Raw genomic sequence first — 19,249 nt, 5'->3', positions numbered from 1 at the left:
GGCTAAGTATTTAATATTTTAAACAACTCATAAGTCAAACATCTCCCCTCCCTCCTAATGGAAAAAAACTGTTTGAAATTTTAGTTTTTACATTATTTTGGAATTATTTAGTGCTTTTTCTTCAAAAAGAAGTTGGCCTTTGTAGCTTTTTTTGACAACAGAAGTTGTTAATTAAACAGTGCAGACAGTATGTTTAGCATTTTCAGTAGAAAATACGGTGATTGCACTCAGTGATGGGTGTGAAAGCCTGTGTTTCCTTTCTAATTTTGTTTGGTTTGTTTTTAAGGAAAACAAAATTTCTGAGACACCAGGCCCTTAATGGGTCTGGTTTTCCTCTTGACCTTAAGGGAACTACAGATTCCTAGATTTTCAGTTTAATTCTCAAAGGTGGACCTTAGGCTGTATTGTGCAGAAGTGAGTGGGGACCCTGGCAGTATAAAAGTGTCTGTGGATGAGATTACAATATAAATCAGTGATTTTAGGTATATTTAAATTCGTATTTTTTGTTTCACTTTGTGGATGACCTGAAAGCAATGTACTCTGTATTTGGAAGTTCATAAAAAAGCCTTAAAGCAAAAAGAGTTAGGACAATGCTGAGCAAAAGTTCCTTTTTTAAATGCTCGCTTTTCTATCGAGGACAAATAAAATGATTTTTTTGAGATGGTTGTAAAATGTCTCAATTAAAAAGCAGCGACTTTAAATTTTCTATTTAAAAATTCTGTGAGTCTTGTGACACTTTGAATCTCCCTGTGGTTTTAACATGTGTACCTTGCTTCTTGCTGGAAAAAGGAGCTGTAGATTTTTGGCTAAAAGTTAAGGAGCTATGTTCATAGCTGATGGGTTTTTGTCATGTTTCCTTTTCACCAGCATAGAAGGCAGGGGAACTTCTGTGTCTCACTAGACAACTTTGCTACTCTGAAAGCATAATTCCATATAAGAGATGGGATTTTAGGTGGCTGAGTGGAAACGAAGACTGAGAGTATGTAAGGCAGAGGCAGGCTGAAATACATCAGAAAAATACCTGTGCACGCAGGTTCTCAGACAGTGAAATACTTGAGTGTGTGTTTGACCACGTGAAGAGAGAAAGATGCTATAGCATATGGCTCGAGTACTTCCCTGAGCAGGGGCCAGAAAGAGAGGTGTTTGGGAGAGAACACGAAAAATACAGGAATGTCAGTAACACAAGTGCATGCCTCATCTTTTAAATATTTTTGAAACAAAAGGAACTGCCAAAGAAGTAACACGGCAAATGTTAAATTTAGTGTTGCGGTCCTGCCTGCAAGCACCCAAGTTAAAACTTCAACCATATGAACTGTGTAATTATAGTTGTTATATAGTGTTTTTATAAAGAATATTGTGTATAGTTACAGGGCTTAGAAAAAATCTGTGGTGTCTTGTTTCTGTTCTCTAGAAAAAAAAATAAATCCCATCCCATTGGGATTTATTTAGTTTATTTTTCTGAACTTCTGGATCTTTCTGAATGCATTTGCATAAACATATTTGAAAGTTTTGATGCTTGAAGTACTGTTTTCAAATTTCTGACTGTGAGTAACGTAAGATAGAGGGATGATGAGAGAATTAAGATTCTTTACCATTTTCCTAATAACTAAAATAATGCACAGAAAATTTTTAATAACTTTAGAACAAAAGAGGGATGAATGGTTTAACTGGAGGACAGTAAGGAGAATGACTTCTAGATGAAGCAAACTTTTCTGGATGTTGGAGGTAGAAGCAGATGTAGAAGAGGACATGCTTTGTGAGAATTTAGAAATTAATGGGAGATTTATGGCCATCTGTGATACAGTTTTGTGTAAAGCTGAGTTGACTTGTTTCTATGTATATGTTTATATATAGATGTTTAAGGTTTTTCTTCACAACGTTGCTAGATTATAGTGATGTGTCACGTAATAAATTCAGAAGCTTTTAACCAAGTAGATGACTTAATTTCTGGGGAGTTGTAATGCAATTTATAATGAAAATAGTGGAAATTTTGGGGCGAAACATCTGTGTTCGGACTTTCTTGAATTACATTTTCTTCTATGCTGTCGCCCTTTTCTAGCCAATTCAGTATGGCCAGAACAAACGTTCAGAAAGCTTAAAGTGGTTTGACTTGAGACTTAGTGATGAATAGGTGCTGTAACATTGAATATACTTGCAAAAGTGTTATTTGAAGAACTGATATAAACCAGCATGTAGACCTAATTAATAAATTGGAGGAATGATTTTTCTTTTTCAGTGCGAAGTTATGGAACTTTAAAGTGAAGTTTTTTGAAAATGCATTTGAAAGGTGAAATATTTTTAGGAATTTTTTCTTAAGATTTTCACCAACAAAAATGGCCTAATCCAAGTTTATAGTGCTAATACTGACATTTGGATTATTGTAGTATTGATGATTTTGTTTATTAGTGGCACTTGGAGATTGTCCTTGTCAATTAGGTAAAGAAATTTTGAGCTGAGGTGAAAATGTGACTGTGGTTCTGGGCTGTTTAGACTGTACGTGGATTAAATTAAATTTGTATGCTAGTGAGTTTGATGGAGGAGATACGTAGCAGAGTGGAGGGAAGGGAAACTTTTTTTTTAAACTGGCTAAAATAGACTTTAAAATTCTTCAAATGTTTTATTCATCTTTTTCTGTGTGAACAGATAATATAATAGACAGATGAAATGATTTTCTGAACTAAAAGAAACAAAGAATCCCCCCGTCCCTCCGCTTCCCTTTTTAAAAGTCTCTGTTCTTCTGTGCTGTAGGTTAATAAACTTTTTATATTTAGAGGTTTGCCATTTTTACTTCTTGCTGGTGGGTCACAAACTCAGTGTTATATGTAGACCAGTTAATTTCCTTCAGGTTGTTTATGATGTAAGATACTAATGAACAAAACCTCACTTTACAACAGAATATTTGAGGAAAAATTCAGCATTTTGATGTCATAATGGCATTTGTGCAGTTAATCGTCCATTGTGGGGAATCTCTTCCCTCCCCAAGTAAATAATGTATCCAAATTCCCGATGTAAAAATGCATCAATATATAGGGATGCTGTGCATCATAACCAGTAAGCTGCTGTCATTTAATATGTACAAGGAAATGTATTTAGACTAGTCTAGACTTTTTTTTTTTTATGTGTGATAGATAGAAGGTTAATTGATGTTAAATGGATGCTTTGTTAGCCCTTCATCAGCTACTAAACTAGTACAGGAGGAGTGCAGATCATTACTACAAAAGGCCATGGCCAGTATGTTTTCTTAGTGAGGTTTATAGGTCTTTTTTTATCCCTCCCTTCTTTCCCTCCTTCTCAACCACACAAAACATAACCAGCTGTAACGATAGGAGGGGAGACAAGCAGCTTTTCTAAACACACGCACACACACTCGCGCTCCTGCCCCCTCCTCTTTCCTCCTCATCCCTCAGCGGAGTGACAGCTTCTCCATGTTGCGTGCAAGTGAGTTCAGCTGGTGCTGTGTGGTCTGGGTGTGTGGTCTCCAGCTCAACCGAGAGGCTGCTAACAGGGTGGATGAGAGAGAGCAACACTGTTTACTTTAATTTCTTTCGGATGCCGGAACTGTGCCCGGAGTTTCTCCTGAGCTGGGTTCCACAGTTAGCGGTGTCAATCCCTCGCAGCTGCGATGGACGCTGAACTCCTCTGCCCAGGGCTCTGGCAGCATCTGCCTGGGGTCCGGCCTTTTAATCCCTTCTGACTCAGAAATGTTAATGGCATCCCTGGGTACTGTTGATTATTTTGCTTTCGCTCTGTCAAGATATATAGCCATGAAGATGTGCCTTGCTGGGTTAAGGAAAGCAGGACCTCTGAGATACCCAGGAAAGACGCGAGGATGGCTATTGTGAAAGCAAAACTGCCGCGCTTGTTCCTTTGCTACCCAAAAACGAAAATCTCTAGTACTCCCTTCACAACTAGTTAGAATATTCAGGAGCCCTTTTAAAAAGAGAAAGATACCGTATTGTGTCTTTTAGTACTCCAAATCCTTTATTTTTCATCTTTTTGCCTTCTCCATCACAAAACCCACACATCTTCCCCGATGGAAACCGATTGTGGCGTGCAGCGTTGTCCTGTAGGTTAATGGGTTTGTCAGCGTTAATACTGCCTTGAATCAACATGCCGGATATGACAGGGCAAGACAAATGGGGCTTTGTTTTTTCTGTGTGATGGTGAAATTACCCGCTTTTTTATGTTTGTTCATCTTCTCATTATAAGTAGCTTAGTGGTATTTTGAACAGTTCCCCCCCAGTCCCCCCCAGTGTAAGATTTGTGAGCACTTCTTGTTTAAATTGACAAGTCTTCTTTTATTATTTAAATAAACATGCATAGATTCTTAATATCACTTGGAATTTCAGCATTGTTTAGCTTATTCACTTCCCAGTCTTTTCTGGCAGGCTTGCAGGAATGGACTTTGTATTATTAATGCAGTGTTGAAGGCTGTGGAAATTCTGGGGCACTGAAGATCTCCAGAGGGGTTAATAAATGTCAGTTATTTTCACAGTGCTGCTTTTTGGACGCTTTTAAATCTTGGTTTATGTAGATTGTCTGTCTGAATTTATATTGTTGGGAAGATAAAGCACAGAAAAGGTTGCAATAGTGTTTTTCATCATTTTGAAATGGTTTTGAGTACAAACATGTAGGAAGCTTTTTGCATTGTCGTCCTTCTTGGGGTCATTTGCTGTGTCCCTTCACTGACTTTGTCAGAGTGTGTTGTACTTGTGGGAGTCTTTGGATTTTCTAGTGAAAACAAATTATTAGATTTATTTAGTAGAAACCAAGTTTGTGTAGTTTAGGGTGAAAAGGCCATCACCTAGGTTCTGGCATCTACGTATTTATTGCTTGTTTTAAAAAGGGCATTTCATAAATCTGTTCGTTTGGAAAGCATTTAATGCTGTGATGTTAGTGTGATAAGAGTACCTCACCTACTGGTTTCAGGTTGGTTTGTTTTTTAAAAAATAAACATTATCATCTGAGGCATACTGTGATTTGAACATGGGTGATGCTGTGGTTGTTCCTGCTGTTCCTGCCTCAGAATTTTAAAAATTGTATTCTGTCACATATATGTGAGTGACAACAAATAAAATATTTGACATCTGAAGACTTGCATGCTTCCTTTTGTAGCTTGGACTTTCTCAGCTATGACGGATAGGCTTTTTCTTTCGTCCCTTCTTGACAGCTTATATCCTCTTTGCTAGAGGACCATGGCACTTGCATTAACCTCGAGTCTGTCTTCCTCAGGGAGAGTCTTTTAAGTTTAGTGTCTGTGACAAAGTACCACTGAAAACTTTAACTTGGTTTTAAGTCACTGGAACCAACTTGCTATTTTCTTTTAGAAGTCAGAAACTCCTTTTTAAAACATTTTGAGTGCTAATTTTTCCACTGGTGAAATTTGTAAGGTGGCACTTCGTTGTTACTCATCTTCCAAATTTCTATGCTTTCATGATATTTGTGGTTTTCCTTTGGAATTGGAGTTTGGGAGGCAATTTAACATCCTTAAATCCTGAACTTCTGGTGTTCTCTTATTTTGTATTCTGGTAGTTCTTCAGAGTGGTAAGCAGTATGCTGCTTTACAGAACAGACATGGTAGCTATTGGCATTTTGTTTTGTGCTTCTTCTGTGCTCACCATTGAAAGCTGAATGGGGAAACCTATTTAAGAATTCTCATTTTAATCCCACTGGAGGTTTACAAAAGCCAAAAAAGCAATTAGACTTGAATTTTTCCTGATGTTGGGCCATATTTCATTTCTTCATTATTTGTTTTTGAAGTGGCTTTTCTTAAGATAAAGAGTGAAGATACCCCCTCTTAAACAAGCTTGTAATGCTCAGAATTGTCTGGATTTTTTTTTTTAACCAAACCTTCATGAGAGCAGAGTTTATTCAAGAAGCTCATGTATGAACAATGATTATGTTTATGAAAGGCATTTTTCAAGATGGCTTTGTAGTAGGTGGTCTTTGCAGAGGCTTTCTAACTCCTTGCACTTTCATAACAAGAATTATGACAGTATAATAGAGAGAATAATATGGGTAAGATCATGAGAGCAGTCAAACAGATGTCATCCATGTTAAACTGTTGGGGAGATATTGTGAGGAAATGAAGTTTTGTTTGGGTTTTGTTTTTTTTTTAAAAAAAAGGGTAGGGGGCAAGTAAAAAGGGAAAGAAACCTCTGCTAATGTAGAAGATTGTCCATTGCAAAAAAAATAGCCTTGTTAACACTTCTTCAGTGAGTCTGGCTCCTCAGAGGAAATGTCTTGTATAGAAAAGTGTCTGTGCAATCTCCTCTAGTCTGTATAAGAACCAGCCTTTCAGTAGGAAGGCTGTTTTTTTTAATATTATTATTATTTTATACATAATACATATTTGTAAAGAACAGAACACCTCTTTAGGGCAATGTACAGAGTTGGAACAAAAGCTCTTAATTATATTATTGTATCTTTTCATGAAATGAAAAAAGTAATTATTTTTTCAGCTTTGCCTTAAGGATTTTTAAAAAGATTGGAAACTTGCTTTTGGGCCACAGTAGTATACTGCCTAGGCTTCCCAATAAGCAGTTCACTCATTTTAACTATTGACATGTTTGTCATAAGAAGGAGGAAAGGAAATATTATAAATGAATTGAAGGCTCCTAAGCATTTGTTTGATGTTTGTAGTAAGGGCAGATTCCATAGAGTTCCTTCACTTACTCTTTGAAATAAATGAAACCAATTGCTGTTTAAAAATAATAATAATACTAGAGCGTCTCAGTGCTGTGGTGCTTTTGTAATGTGTTGAGATTTACTGTGGTCTTCTCATTCCAGTGAGGTATTTTAAAGCAATTCTGCAGTAAGTATGGAAATACTTTAGAAGAAGTATTAGACCTCAGGAGGCTCAGCATTTTTATTACATTTATTCAGCTCATCACAAAGGGAGATCTAGTGCCAATTTCTGAAATCCAGAAAAATATGTTGTAATATTACTTTTGAGTTTTGGTATTGATTCAAACCAATTACCTGTGTGCCTAGGTATTTTGAAAGAAACAACGGCTGCAATGCAAGGGAACCATAACATTTGGGGAGGCGAGCAAAGAAGAAAATCAACCAAATAATACCAAAGCAGTTTCTATTTTACTTGTTTCCCTCAAGATTTCTTCCTCTCTGTATTACTGCTGAGTTCCTAAAGATGGCTTTTTTACATCTGTGTTACTGATTAACATTCTATATAAATCTTTATGAAAAATTGCTGAAAAGTAAAAAAGGTGTTTTATTTTGTCTTACTGGTATCCAGACACATGCTGCTTCCTGCAAAAGGTGGCGGGACGTGTGTGTGGGGATGTAATTCCCCTGTTTCTTTAGAGCTGTGTGTATCTTACAGTTCTGCTGAGGATCTGTGAGCAAAGCTGTAAAGTCTACATAGATGAGATAATGAGGGACGGATGGAGTTTGTCCTCCTTGCTCTAGGTAAGCTTAGGCACCTTATTCTTCTCTCACATCCTTGTTGTGCAGGACTCGAGAGGAAATTTCATTTCTGGAAGGTCTGAACTCCTGTGTATATGCGTATTGTAATTGTATAGGGAAAAAAACAAGACTTTCCCTGCAGTTTCAGATTCTGATTGCTCCAGGTAGTATCAGTTTTAGCAATGGGAACTGGGAAGCTTGTTTCTGTTGTGCTGCCTGTTGCTTTGTCAGGCGATGCTGTGGTAATGGGGCTTTGGATGCAGCGCAAATTGGGGGAGAGCTGGGCAAGCCTTGTGACTCCAGGACTTAACAGAGGTCTGGGTCTGTCATTGTCACCTGTGGTGAGCATATGGCTCAATGGTAGCGCAGGTGGGCTATCTGGACAAGAAGGCTCAGGGTAAAGAATGGGAGGTGAGGAAGAGGAATTGCCAAACTGTCAGGATTTGAAAAGAGAATTGGAATGTTAACATCTTTCTCCCTCCTTCCTTGAACTTAAGGATAAGAAGTCAGAGGGAAAATTGGCAGGATAGGAGCAGGAAATGGTTCAGCCGCAAGACTAGGACCTGGCCTCAGTTTTAAAGTGAGGTAGAGATTGTGTGTCCCTGTGCGAGGGGAAGTGCAGTGCTGCGAAAGAAAGAGGAGCAGAGCAGGAGGGAGGCGACTCTGCCTGCCAGAGCACAACCTTCTCTTCCTCTCTGGAGATGACTGTCAGCTGATTTCTTTGTAATCCTCTGATACAGTCCTCCTCCAGTGCTGTTCTAACCACAAGGTTATAGACTCTATCTGTTGACTGCTCACTTCTCTAGCCTCATGTTGGGTTCATCTAAAAGGTTCCAGTATCTTCCATACAGACTTGTAAGAGCATCTGTATGATACTGTCTCATTTAATTCCTTTTTTGTCAGTTTTTTTGTTTGCAAAAAACCTGGGAAATCAATATTATATTAGAAACTTAACATAATTTTTAATGTTGTGAAATCAACCAGTCAAGAAATATTATGAGATTTGCCAGGTAAAAACACAAAACCAAAACAAACCAACTTAGTTCCAGACATATGTTGTGTGTGTTATCATGGGATTTTACCAGACTTCTTCATAATGATTATGCTCACATAATACAATTTACTCTGTTCTTACTTGTTCAACAGGAATCTGCATCTCTTAACTGCACACTCTTCAAAAGTAGTCTCAAAAGTTCTTTAAAGATATTAATAGTTCTGTGGTGTTCAGAGTATCTAGATGCCTCTTCCATATTAATAAATTTGTCTTCAAAAAAGCTTTTGAGATGTGTGATAGCATTTCTAGTTTAAATATGTGAAACTGAGAAACAGACATTTAAGATCAAATGTGTTTATAGATTTGAGGTGGTTATTCAGGACCTGAATATTTCCAGTGTTGAGGGTACATTTCAGACTGGCTTCAGGTGTGGCTATGGACTCTGAAGTTGGACGCTCAAAAACTGAAAAGGAAAAATGTTACTGTAAATTTTTATTATAACTAAAGCCTGCTGTACATCTGTGGCATAGATAGAGACAGGATCCTGTTCTCAGAACAGTCTTTGATTACTTTCAACACAAGATCTTCCATCTTATTCCTGCCTTTCCGATTTCCATCTTCATTTTCAGAGTGCGTTCCAACTTCAGAACATGAAGAGATAAACCGGTCAGTGGGAGCTTCTTTGATCCTCATGGCAGATCTGTCTAGTAACAGTGAAAAATTTGAGGAGGTTGTGTAGAAGAATGGTGTGTGATGGTACAATGAATGTATTTTATATATGCAGAAGCGGCTGAAACAAAGATAGCTTACTTAATTATTGTATTTCCTAACTGCAGGTGCTTGAAAACTGCAACTGCAGTTTATTGTTAGGGATTATTTACATGATTCTGGGTTTCATGGACTTGACTTTTTTGCAAGTAAAAATAGAATATATACCTTAATCCAAAATAAAAATAGGTAAGAGAAGCCTTATGAAGCTTGGTGCTTATTCCACATATTTTTTACCAACCTGAACTTCTAAAGTTGTGTAAGCTGAAGTGTTGTATATATGTACCTAAGGTTTTTTAATAATAATCTGTTTCATCATTCCTGACTTTTCTTAGAAATAAAAACCTTTCTTCATATAGGCTTTTTTTGGTTCTTACCTTTCCAATGCAGATGAATTGTTAATAGAAACTGATGGTAGATAACTTTCTGAAGTTCCAGAATCTCAGATGATTTTTTTTTTTACTAGGAATTTTAAGGAAGTTGTTGTATCTTAGTAGAAGAATTCAGGAGTCATGAAATGGAAAAGATGATGCAAAATTACCATTGAAGTAATTAAAAAAATCCATTTTTTGCCTGTCTTATGACTTCCATAGGACCTATATACCTGAGGACAGGCTCTGTGTTTAGTAAATGTTTTAAATGTGGAAAATTGGTGGGAGCTAATGTGCTTCAGGTTATGCTTATCTAGTTATAGCTGTGGAGCTGCACAAAGGAAACTGCCAGTAAGCCATAGGAATTTGTGATCAGCTGTAAACTAAATGTAGGCTGCATAACATTGCTACCATATTGATGTTTCTATTACACAGCTAATTAAACTGATTTGAGTTGACTCCTACCTTCAGGTGCAAAGGAATAATCATCTGGAAGTGTTTCTTTGATAATTTTATGTACGTTTGTGTTGATCTGTTGGGGTATTATTTACTTCGTTGATGTTCTCTGCTAGTGCAGTGCCTATAAGTAACGTTTGAATCTTCTCAGTTTATGTAAATGTTGATGCTTTATACAAATAAATGCTGGGGGCTTCTCCCCATGGGACTGTCTCTGCCAGTAAGCCTGCTTTTGATGGGGAAGCGGTCAGAATATGTAATCACAGCCTATTACTGAGTTTAGCAATTCTAAACTTTCTAAGGAATACAAAAGTAACTTTCTAATAGGGGACTGAACAGGCTCATTTGAATTCTGACATAAATGATTTGGAGGATGTGATGTATATAGTTTCATTAAGCATTTTGAGGGTCTAATATTTTTTCTGAATATACTTTTTCTTTACAGTTCAGAACTAGAGATATACTTAATTAAAAAAATGGAACTGCAAAGAAGGTGTAGGTATTCTTTGTCACTTTATGACTATGTGGAAAAAAAGACTTTGAGAGTGGCGTTCCTTATTTGCATTCATGTTTTTCTCTATCATTTTAAAAGAACAACTTAGAAGTTTTTTATTAATTTTTACATAATATCATTACTGGTTTTAAATTATTGTTTCTTGTTGAACAGATAAAAGCAACTCAGTTTTCAGTAACTGAATAGACATCATGTCTCGAGCACGGCAGCCCCCGCTTGTAACTGGCATCTCTCCCAATGAAGGCATCTCATGGACAAAAGTGACAATTAGAGGAGAAAATCTGGGGACTGGGCCTGCAGACCTCATAGGTAAGTTGAGGAGGAAAAAAAATCCAAACAAAAACAAAACAAAAAAATCAACCCAACTTTTGAGACTGTCACATTTAGGATATGATTAGAGATAATTTTTTTGCATGGTAAAATCTATGTTATGAGGAATGCCCTTTTCTGAAATATGCATGTGAATCCATAAATTCAGGGATGCTGCCTGATGTAACTAATCAGAATGAGCACACTTTGCTAGATGAACCCTTAGCCTGACTCAGTGTCCTGTGCTGAACACTAGCTAGGAGTGAATGCCCATGGGTGTGCACTAGAAGATGGTATACATGTAACAAGATTCTCCTTTGTTACTTTCACAGACACTGAGCATTTCAGCATGGAGACTTCCCTGTCAGAAGCATTTTCAATGTTTTGAAGAAGTCACTGAGCATTATTTTTCCTTGAATTAGTGTAAAAGCCAATTTTTGTATCTGCAACAGTTATGCCAGAGCAGGTTCAATGATTTAGCTACACATTATGAGAAGAACTGTTTACTGTTTTGGTTTTAACATAAATTGAATCATCATAGCTCTTGTGTTGAAAGAGGGAACAGGCAGTTTTCTCTGATTCTCCTGACCATACAGATCTTGATCATCACTGCTCTGTTGCCTCTTTTCCAGGCTGAAAAGTCCTAACATATTTAAAATTTCTGCATATATCTTTGCAGACCCTTATTGTTGCTCTTCAGTGAATCTCTTTTGGTTTCACTACCAATGATGAGTGAACAACATCTTGGTTACATGCAGTGTTCAGGATGTGAACACACTGTAGCACAATACTGTACTCTCACTTTTGTTTTGTATTTCTTCCATAGGATTCTGTTTTCCGTATAACTCCTACTAAGCATTGAGCTAATATTTTTCATTGTTTTGCTTATTCTAGTCCTATGACTTAATGCTTGAGGGTTAGTAGTCAGTTTAAACCTGTCATCTGTGAGTTCAAGGTTTTGCCTGTGTGCATCATATCTTTGTTCACTCAATTTCAGCTGCTGTTTTATAGCATCTACATTCTGGTGCATCCACTCAGTCTCAAAAGGTCTTTCCGTATTTTTTCTAGATTTTACGGTCTTTACATTCCGAATGAATTAATATCATCAGCAATCATGTCATTTATGAATTTATTGAACATAAGCAATTCCAGCACATGTTTCCACCATGGAAACTTTCCAAAGTTTCCACCATGGAAACTTTCCTCAGTGAAAACACACAATTTACTGTAACCCTGTTTCTATCTTTTAGTAAGTTGTTTATCTAGTGAGGATCATATCCTATAGCTACTTAATTTTCTTAAGCCTTTTGAGAAGGACTTTTTAAAATCTTCTGGAAATCCATGTTAACTACAATTACTGAAATTTCCTTTATTTCTTTTGTAAGTTAAGCATATGTGTACTTCAGTATTCATGTTAGAGACGATTTGTCTAATTTGTTGTGGAATCATGACTCCTCTGAAGTCCATTGGAATTTTGTTTGGCTCTGCTAGAAACAATATTTCACATCATGGCTGTAAACCAAGATTCCCGAATTCCATTCTTGGCCACCACAATGAACTTTATGGTCAAGCATAAGCTACTACAATTTTCCCCTTCACTTCAGTTTGCTGTCTCTCAAAAGGGGAAGTAGTATTTTCCTGAACTGCTAGACAAGATTGCAGCACACTAACGAATCTTTATTGAGAAGTAATCAAATAACTGAGGATGTTATAGGTGAGTGTATTTCTGTGTATTTGTGTGGCTGATGTAATTCGATAACCTCATTAGTTCATTGGTATGATCCTCTTAGAAGTGATCAGTGCTGGGTTCTTGAAAGGAAGATATCTCCAGAGCTGTGCCTGAGCTGTATTATGGCTGATTAACTGCTAATATGTTTTTCTCATATTTTTTTCAGAGTATCTCTTGTAACACATAGCTGCTAGTAATCTCATGATTTGAGGTAAAAATAAAAAAATAAATACTGGATTGCCCTATATTTTTTCCTTAGCTCAATTCTCAGTTTTCTCCAGTAAGTGACTAAGGCCCCAGACATGTAAAGATTTATTTCCATTGTTAAATTGGACATGTAAATATTCCCAGTGTATTGAATGAAAATACTTGCAGGGGTGAGCCTTTGAAGGCATGAGATTTAAGCAAGTTTGAGTGGGGTTTTTATAAAGTTTATAATCTGCTATTTGAGATGCATTAGAGTAAAATGAAATGCAATAATATTTTTTATATGTAAGCAGAATATCACATAATAGAAGAATATGCCTTTTCATTTCATTTAAGGGAGCTTTCTTGTAATCTATTTGTATCTTTGAAACCAAATAAACTTTTTATTTGTAACTCTCTAACCCAAGGTACAAAAAAACCAAATCCAGGAGATACCTTGCAACGTTTATGCTTTCAGGTTTTAGTTTGTCTTTTAAGATGTTTGCAGCTGTATTTTATACACATTGTAAAACTGTCAATGGATAAGCTTGTATTGGGAGTGATAGAGCGGGCTTTGGTGGGCATCTGGCCTCTAGCCAGGGTCAACCCACCACAAAGCTTAACCAAAATTGCAAAGTCTCAATAAGAGTTACTTGTGCCTGTTTATTGAAAGGCATATAAAAGCTCGAACCCCAGTATGATGTTCACAAAGATCTTTGTACCATGCAACAGATTAAAATGTAGTTTTACTTAAAGAGAAATTTTCTCTTTTTGGAGAAAGAAATGTTCTATTTGTACTATCAAAAGATCTCCCCCAATGTGCCTTTATTTGTTTTAGGAATTGTCTTCTGCCATTACTATGTTTAGTGTGGTATAAAAAATGCAAATAGAGACTTACTTTCTTTTGCATTTTTAAGATACAGACAAAGGCTGTTCCCTCCATTTCAGAAGTGTCAAATCTTGTGATTTTGTTCTCCTGAGAGCTTTAGGAACCCCCGATGAGTAGAAAATAATTGATACAAGGATATTTAAAACAATTATTCAAAAATATTTACCCTACTAATTTGCTGTAGGTCAGATACTGATTTTAAACTATTACTTAATTTAAGCATGAATTCAGATTTTTTTAAATTCTAGGGTGAAAACCTCTTTATGAATGTTTCAGACAAATAATTTTGGTTAGTCTTAGTTCCTACTACGATCTTATTTCCTTCAGAGAAATTGCTAGTGTAAAACCAAAAGAGATACAATAATATAATGTAAGGTTAAAACCCATGCATCATAAATGTGTTGTTTTTCTTCCCTTCTGAAAAAGTAAAAACTGGCTTTGTTAAAATGTTGCAAATAAATAACAACCAACAAATTTTATTCATTTTAAGGCTTTGTGTGTGTGTGTGTGTGTGTGTGTGTGTGTGTGTATCTATCCTATCTTGCCGCCCCTGCTCATTAATACAGGCATCTTTTCAGAAACAAATGTACTGTCCTTGCTTAAGCAAAATTGCCTTCAGTTGTAAGGTTCAGCGCCTTTCTATTTTTTATTTTTTTAATTTTAATTTTCAAAATAGTTTTTGGCAGGGAGCAAGGCATTTTTATGTCTGACAACCATGAAAACTGCCAAATTTGTCTGCTGTGTAATGTCAGAGACTTAAACTGTGAGAAAAAGTAAATGTGAAGCTTTGGTCCTGAGCCACATATGCTGACCCTTTTCTGTCTGTAAGTATTTTTTAAATCGGTCAGAGCTTTCTAGAAATTAAAAACAAAGGCCAAGCCAACAGGGGAGGAACTGCTATGCCTGAGTAATTTATACTCCAGTACAGCCAACACACTAATACAGCTTTGTCCTTTTGGAAATGTTTCTAGGTAAGGATGTTATTTAAGGAAAACATAATTGAAGTTGTTCTCCAAATCGAAACTATAGAAATTAGGATCTTGCCAGTTCTTCAGAACAACAAAACTCTGATTAGGAATACAGGAATTGTTGTTCTAGATCTGAGAAAACAATCCATCTCTCCTGATCTGACCAGAATTGATCAGATTGATTGGTCAGATTGAACAGTTGGTCAAACTGAAGCCTCAGGAAGCTTGGACCTTACATTAAGGTGTACCTTGACTCTTAAGCGTTAAGAGGTGTTCATAAGCACTAAAGCTTGACATATTTTAATATGCTATAGTCTTTTCATACAAGAGAGCTTCATGGCTCGTGAAATATATGTTGTATGTTTATTTAATAGTTTGTCATTTGTACTTCTGTTATGAGCAAGTTTAGAAAAGGAAATAGATGAACATTACATGACTGTTCATGGGCATACAACAAGGGCAGTTTATTCAGCAGAATCAGCGTCTTGCATCATGGATTTTGTACAGAAGAGAATGTGACAGCATATTTGTCAATATTTTCTGACCAAAAAAACCCCTTTCTCTGTCAGCAAAAGTACTGCTAAACAAAGAAGGTTGAAGAAACATTGTTCATTGTGAATATTTTGCATAGTTTCTTTTATTTTTGCTATGCAAAGTCACACAGAGTGAACTCATCAAAGATTTTTTGCATGCAGTTTTGGCAGAAGTTTCGCCTCAGTACAACACTGAACAGCAATTCTCTAGTGTCTTGCAGACAGAAGATCTATGGTACAACGTGAAGTACGAGTTGCAGCATCCCATAACTGGTGGAAGAGATTAAAATAAGCTTCAAGCAGCACTGTGTGTGTCTCATGTAGTGGTGCTCGAATAGAAGACCTGAAGTCACTTGGGGAACATCTGAAAAACATATTCATGACTCTTTCACTGTAGTTGGCTGTAAGGGACTAGAGAAGGGTCATATCTTTATGTAAAATACATGAAGCATCATAAATGTATTTGCTTTACAAAATTTCAAAAGATCCTGCTGTTCACAGTAAGGTTGTTTTTTTTTATTATTTTTCCTAGGTTTAACCATCTGTGGGCACAACTGTCTGCTAACTGCTGAATGGATGTCTGCCAGTAAAATTGTGTGTCGAGTTGGACAGGCTAAAAATGACAAGGGAGACATTATTGTTACTACAAAGTCTGGTGGCAAAGGAACTTCAACTGTTTCCTTCAAACTGCTTAAACCTGAAAAAATAGGTATTTTTTTGTTGTTGTTCAAATTCACATCTGCTTTCTGTGCTAAACAAATATATGATTGAATGCCTCTTTAAATAAAATGTGTGTTTAAAATGGATCCACCTCAAGACAATCTTCAGGTGTCTAGGAAAAACAAAGTATATCAATAAAACGTGCAAATATATATATAGATGAACTCATGGTATATGTGAAACTAATCCTTCTATCTCAATATCCTGATAGAACTCTCAATGATTAGTGAAAAGTAGCCTTTATTTTTCTGTAAGGAGTAACACTAAACTTCTAAAATCTAAAAAAAATTCATAACAGATCTAGTAATTACTCTTAAGTGTCCTAGATAAATACAAAATATAAACCAGCTCATGAGTTTTACACCTAAATCCTGAGCTGTCAGTTAATCCTTTAAAGAAACTGGAGTTCTCAGTGCTGTTTCTTATTTGTAATTCAAACGATCCTGCAAGATGGAAAGTCTTAAGTATTTCTCATGAGATGCTTAACCATTAAAATGATGTTGCCAAGCAGTCTAGGACCTCTGCTTAAGCTAGAATCCAGTCTAAATACCCTCTAGATTGAAAATGTTTCTTTCAGAACACCTCCATTGATCAAGTTGGATAGTTATTTTTTCCTAACATAGGGGTTCCTACAAGAAATAGTTCAGTGGCAGTTAAATAATGTGTAATTTCTCCCAAGCTGTACTAAGATCTTCACAATGGAAAGGTGAATCAAGTGCAAATGTTATACGTAGAAGCTTTTGGTGATGGGAGAGGAGAATTGATGTTTTAAACAATGGCTAAGTGTGGGGATGGGGTCATATCTGGTGTTGAGTATCTGATGGGCATGTTAAAGAAGGGCATGGCCAAGAGTATGACTGGCTGCAATTTTAGCTGAGAGCCAAGACCTAGTGTGCCTCACCTTTACATGTTGTCTGCTGAGGCTTTGGAAACAAAGTCAGTCCTGTGTCCGTTGAGTCATCCATCCTGGCAGGTGGCCAAAGTTCACTTCATTTGTGATTAGAGAGTGACACAGAAAAAGTATCTACCCTAAAATATGTGAATAAGAAGATCTCCAGGTAATGGCTCATTTTGAAAGCAGTAGATGGCAAGGTTTGGACAGACACCAAAATACTTGGAGGAATGAAAAATATTAATACTCTGAGATCAGGAAAATGCTCTTAATGTGCCTAAAACTGTGCACTCTGTAAAAGGTAATATTTGATGCCCAGCCGTGAATACCTTTTCAGCAGCTATAATAAAATAAATTGGCATAATTGCATCCAGGTTGTTTTGCCATGCATCTTCCAGTATATTACCTAGGCATGCATCTTACATTTATCAGGATTTTTCAAATTAATTCAGGATGTTAGCAGTTGATGGTACTGGACCGCCCTTGTTGTTTTAAGGATCTGCACTTTGTTTTCTCTAGGTATCTTGGATCAGTCTCCTGTCTGGGTGGATGAAATGAACTATTATGACATGCGCACTGATAGGAACAAAGGGATTCCCCCCTTGTCCCTACGTCCAACTAATCCCCTTGGTATTGAGATAGACAAGTGAGTACCAAATGCCTTTAATCCACTTTTTTAGTGGTTTTCTCTATATGTGCCTTGGTGAATTCCAGTGAAGTTTAACGATTTACAGGGCAGGGAAAGATTTAAAAATGCATACACATATTAGCTGTTGGTATGTTATTTGGTACTCACAAGAGCTGTTGGTGCATATTCTTTCCTGCTTCATAAAACTCATTTTTGGATCATCAATTAGAACTGTAGATAATCTAAAAGCCTGGTATATTGAACCCCAGTGATGTTTAGATTTTGAAGACTGGTAAATAACCTAAGGCTTTGGATTTATACATTGTAGTTATGGAATACTTACTGTTGCATTTGAGTTTCATGGGGCTTTTAAGTATGTTTAGATTGCTATCTGTTGCTAAAATTGCACTGTAAAATGTGATTTATTGTACCGCATCAACTGTTTTATTTTATTGAAATACTAATACTGTTTTCTAGACCACAGACTTCTTTACTTTTGTTCATAAGTATGGTGGAATTTATGACATTTTTTTCTGAAATAGAAACTTTTATAGTGAGTGATAAATGGAATTAGAGGGCTTTAAATGGGATGCTTTTAGGGCTCCAAACCTGACCAACTCCTCAAAATAGCATCAGGAATAATATTTGTCTTGATCAAAATACCAGCTCTCCCAAAAACAAAGGCTATTTAAAATTAAACTATTACTAGGAGTCTCATCTGCTGAATTCTCTGTCTGTGAAGAGGAGTGCACTGGAGAAAATCTGCAGTGTCTGATGTTACCTTGTTCTGATGGAAAAACTGCACTTTCCCAAAACCTGTATGGGATATCTAGTGGATATGCCATCAGCTTCTGGCTGTGTATTTCTTTCCTAGTTTGAATATGTATTTTTCTTTCTTTTCAAAGTGCTAACCCTTTTTTTTTTTTTTTTTTTTTTTAACAAGCTGAAGATTTTGTCTCTTTAAATATTTTTCTCCAGCCTTGAGGTAACTTCTGATAGATACTTCTTTAATCTTCCCAAGTTTTCCATTCCTGTTAAAATGTGGAGTCTAGAAATGTGGACAGGATTCCAGTATCTTACAGGAAGACTCCCTGTCTCTCCTCCATTCTCCATCCCCTGTTTGTAAATTAAAAAAACCATAATAATCCTTTTTACCACAGTGCTGCACTGGCAACTAGCAGCGAGTGGCTTGTTAGCGGATTCTCTTGAGTTGCTGCTTTTGCTGCTGGCATGGTCACTCATTGTTCTGTAGGGATGGCCTGGATTCCTGTATCCTAGCTGTATCTTTTTGCATTTGACCGTGTTTCTCTATTTGTTGCTTCCTTGACAAGTGTGTCTTCTCAGTCCAGATGACAGTCTTTCTTCTTAATATTTTTGCAAACTATAAAAAATTATTGATGATAAAGTAGTTATTGGTGATGATACAAACAGTAATGAAAGGGTAATATGGGCTTTACTAAAACTCCACCTACAGATGTTCTCAGGTTTACTTCTCCATGGATTGTTGTTTTTTTTGTAGTTAGTTCTTTAATCTATGTGATATATTCTATTGGCATTGCATAAATCGAAGTTTTTAATCAATCTTATGGTAACAAGTCTCCTTTAAAATGACGATATATTAATTTTGTCTAGTTAGTTTCTTCAGTGAAGCAATTAATCTCAAAGCCCATATAATATATTCTCAAACATTGTATAAAACAGTTGTGACTGGCTGACATTAAAACTAACTTTCTGTGTTTTAATTCTGTATTTGTTGAACCCTGCAACGGCTTTTCCATTATTTTATCAGATTTTAAGTCAAGATAACTAGTTCTAATGCATAGTCCTTTATCTGTATATATCTCACAATACTTCTTCCTGTAAATAC

At 36.3% G+C, this 19,249-nt stretch overlaps 1 protein-coding gene across 1 annotated transcript; it reads left to right on the top strand.

Moving 5' to 3' along the window:
* Positions 1–10,691: 10,691 nt before the first annotated feature.
* Positions 10,692–17,400, top strand: LOC104527373 (exocyst complex component 2-like; the record flags this gene model as incomplete). Its single annotated transcript, XM_010171073.1, has 3 exons — positions 10,692–10,837; positions 15,675–15,851; positions 17,274–17,400. Coding segments are annotated over exons 1-3 (422 nt in total), but the record flags the coding sequence as incomplete, so codon positions are not given.
* Between the last annotated feature and the right edge of the window lie 1,849 nt (positions 17,401–19,249).

This window comes from Antrostomus carolinensis, unplaced genomic scaffold (genome assembly GCF_000700745.2).
Source record: "Antrostomus carolinensis isolate BGI_N321 unplaced genomic scaffold, ASM70074v2 scaffold55136, whole genome shotgun sequence".
NCBI classification, from domain to species: Eukaryota; Metazoa; Chordata; class Aves; order Caprimulgiformes; family Caprimulgidae; genus Antrostomus; species Antrostomus carolinensis.
This window is presented reverse-complemented; position numbering and strand designations above follow the sequence as displayed.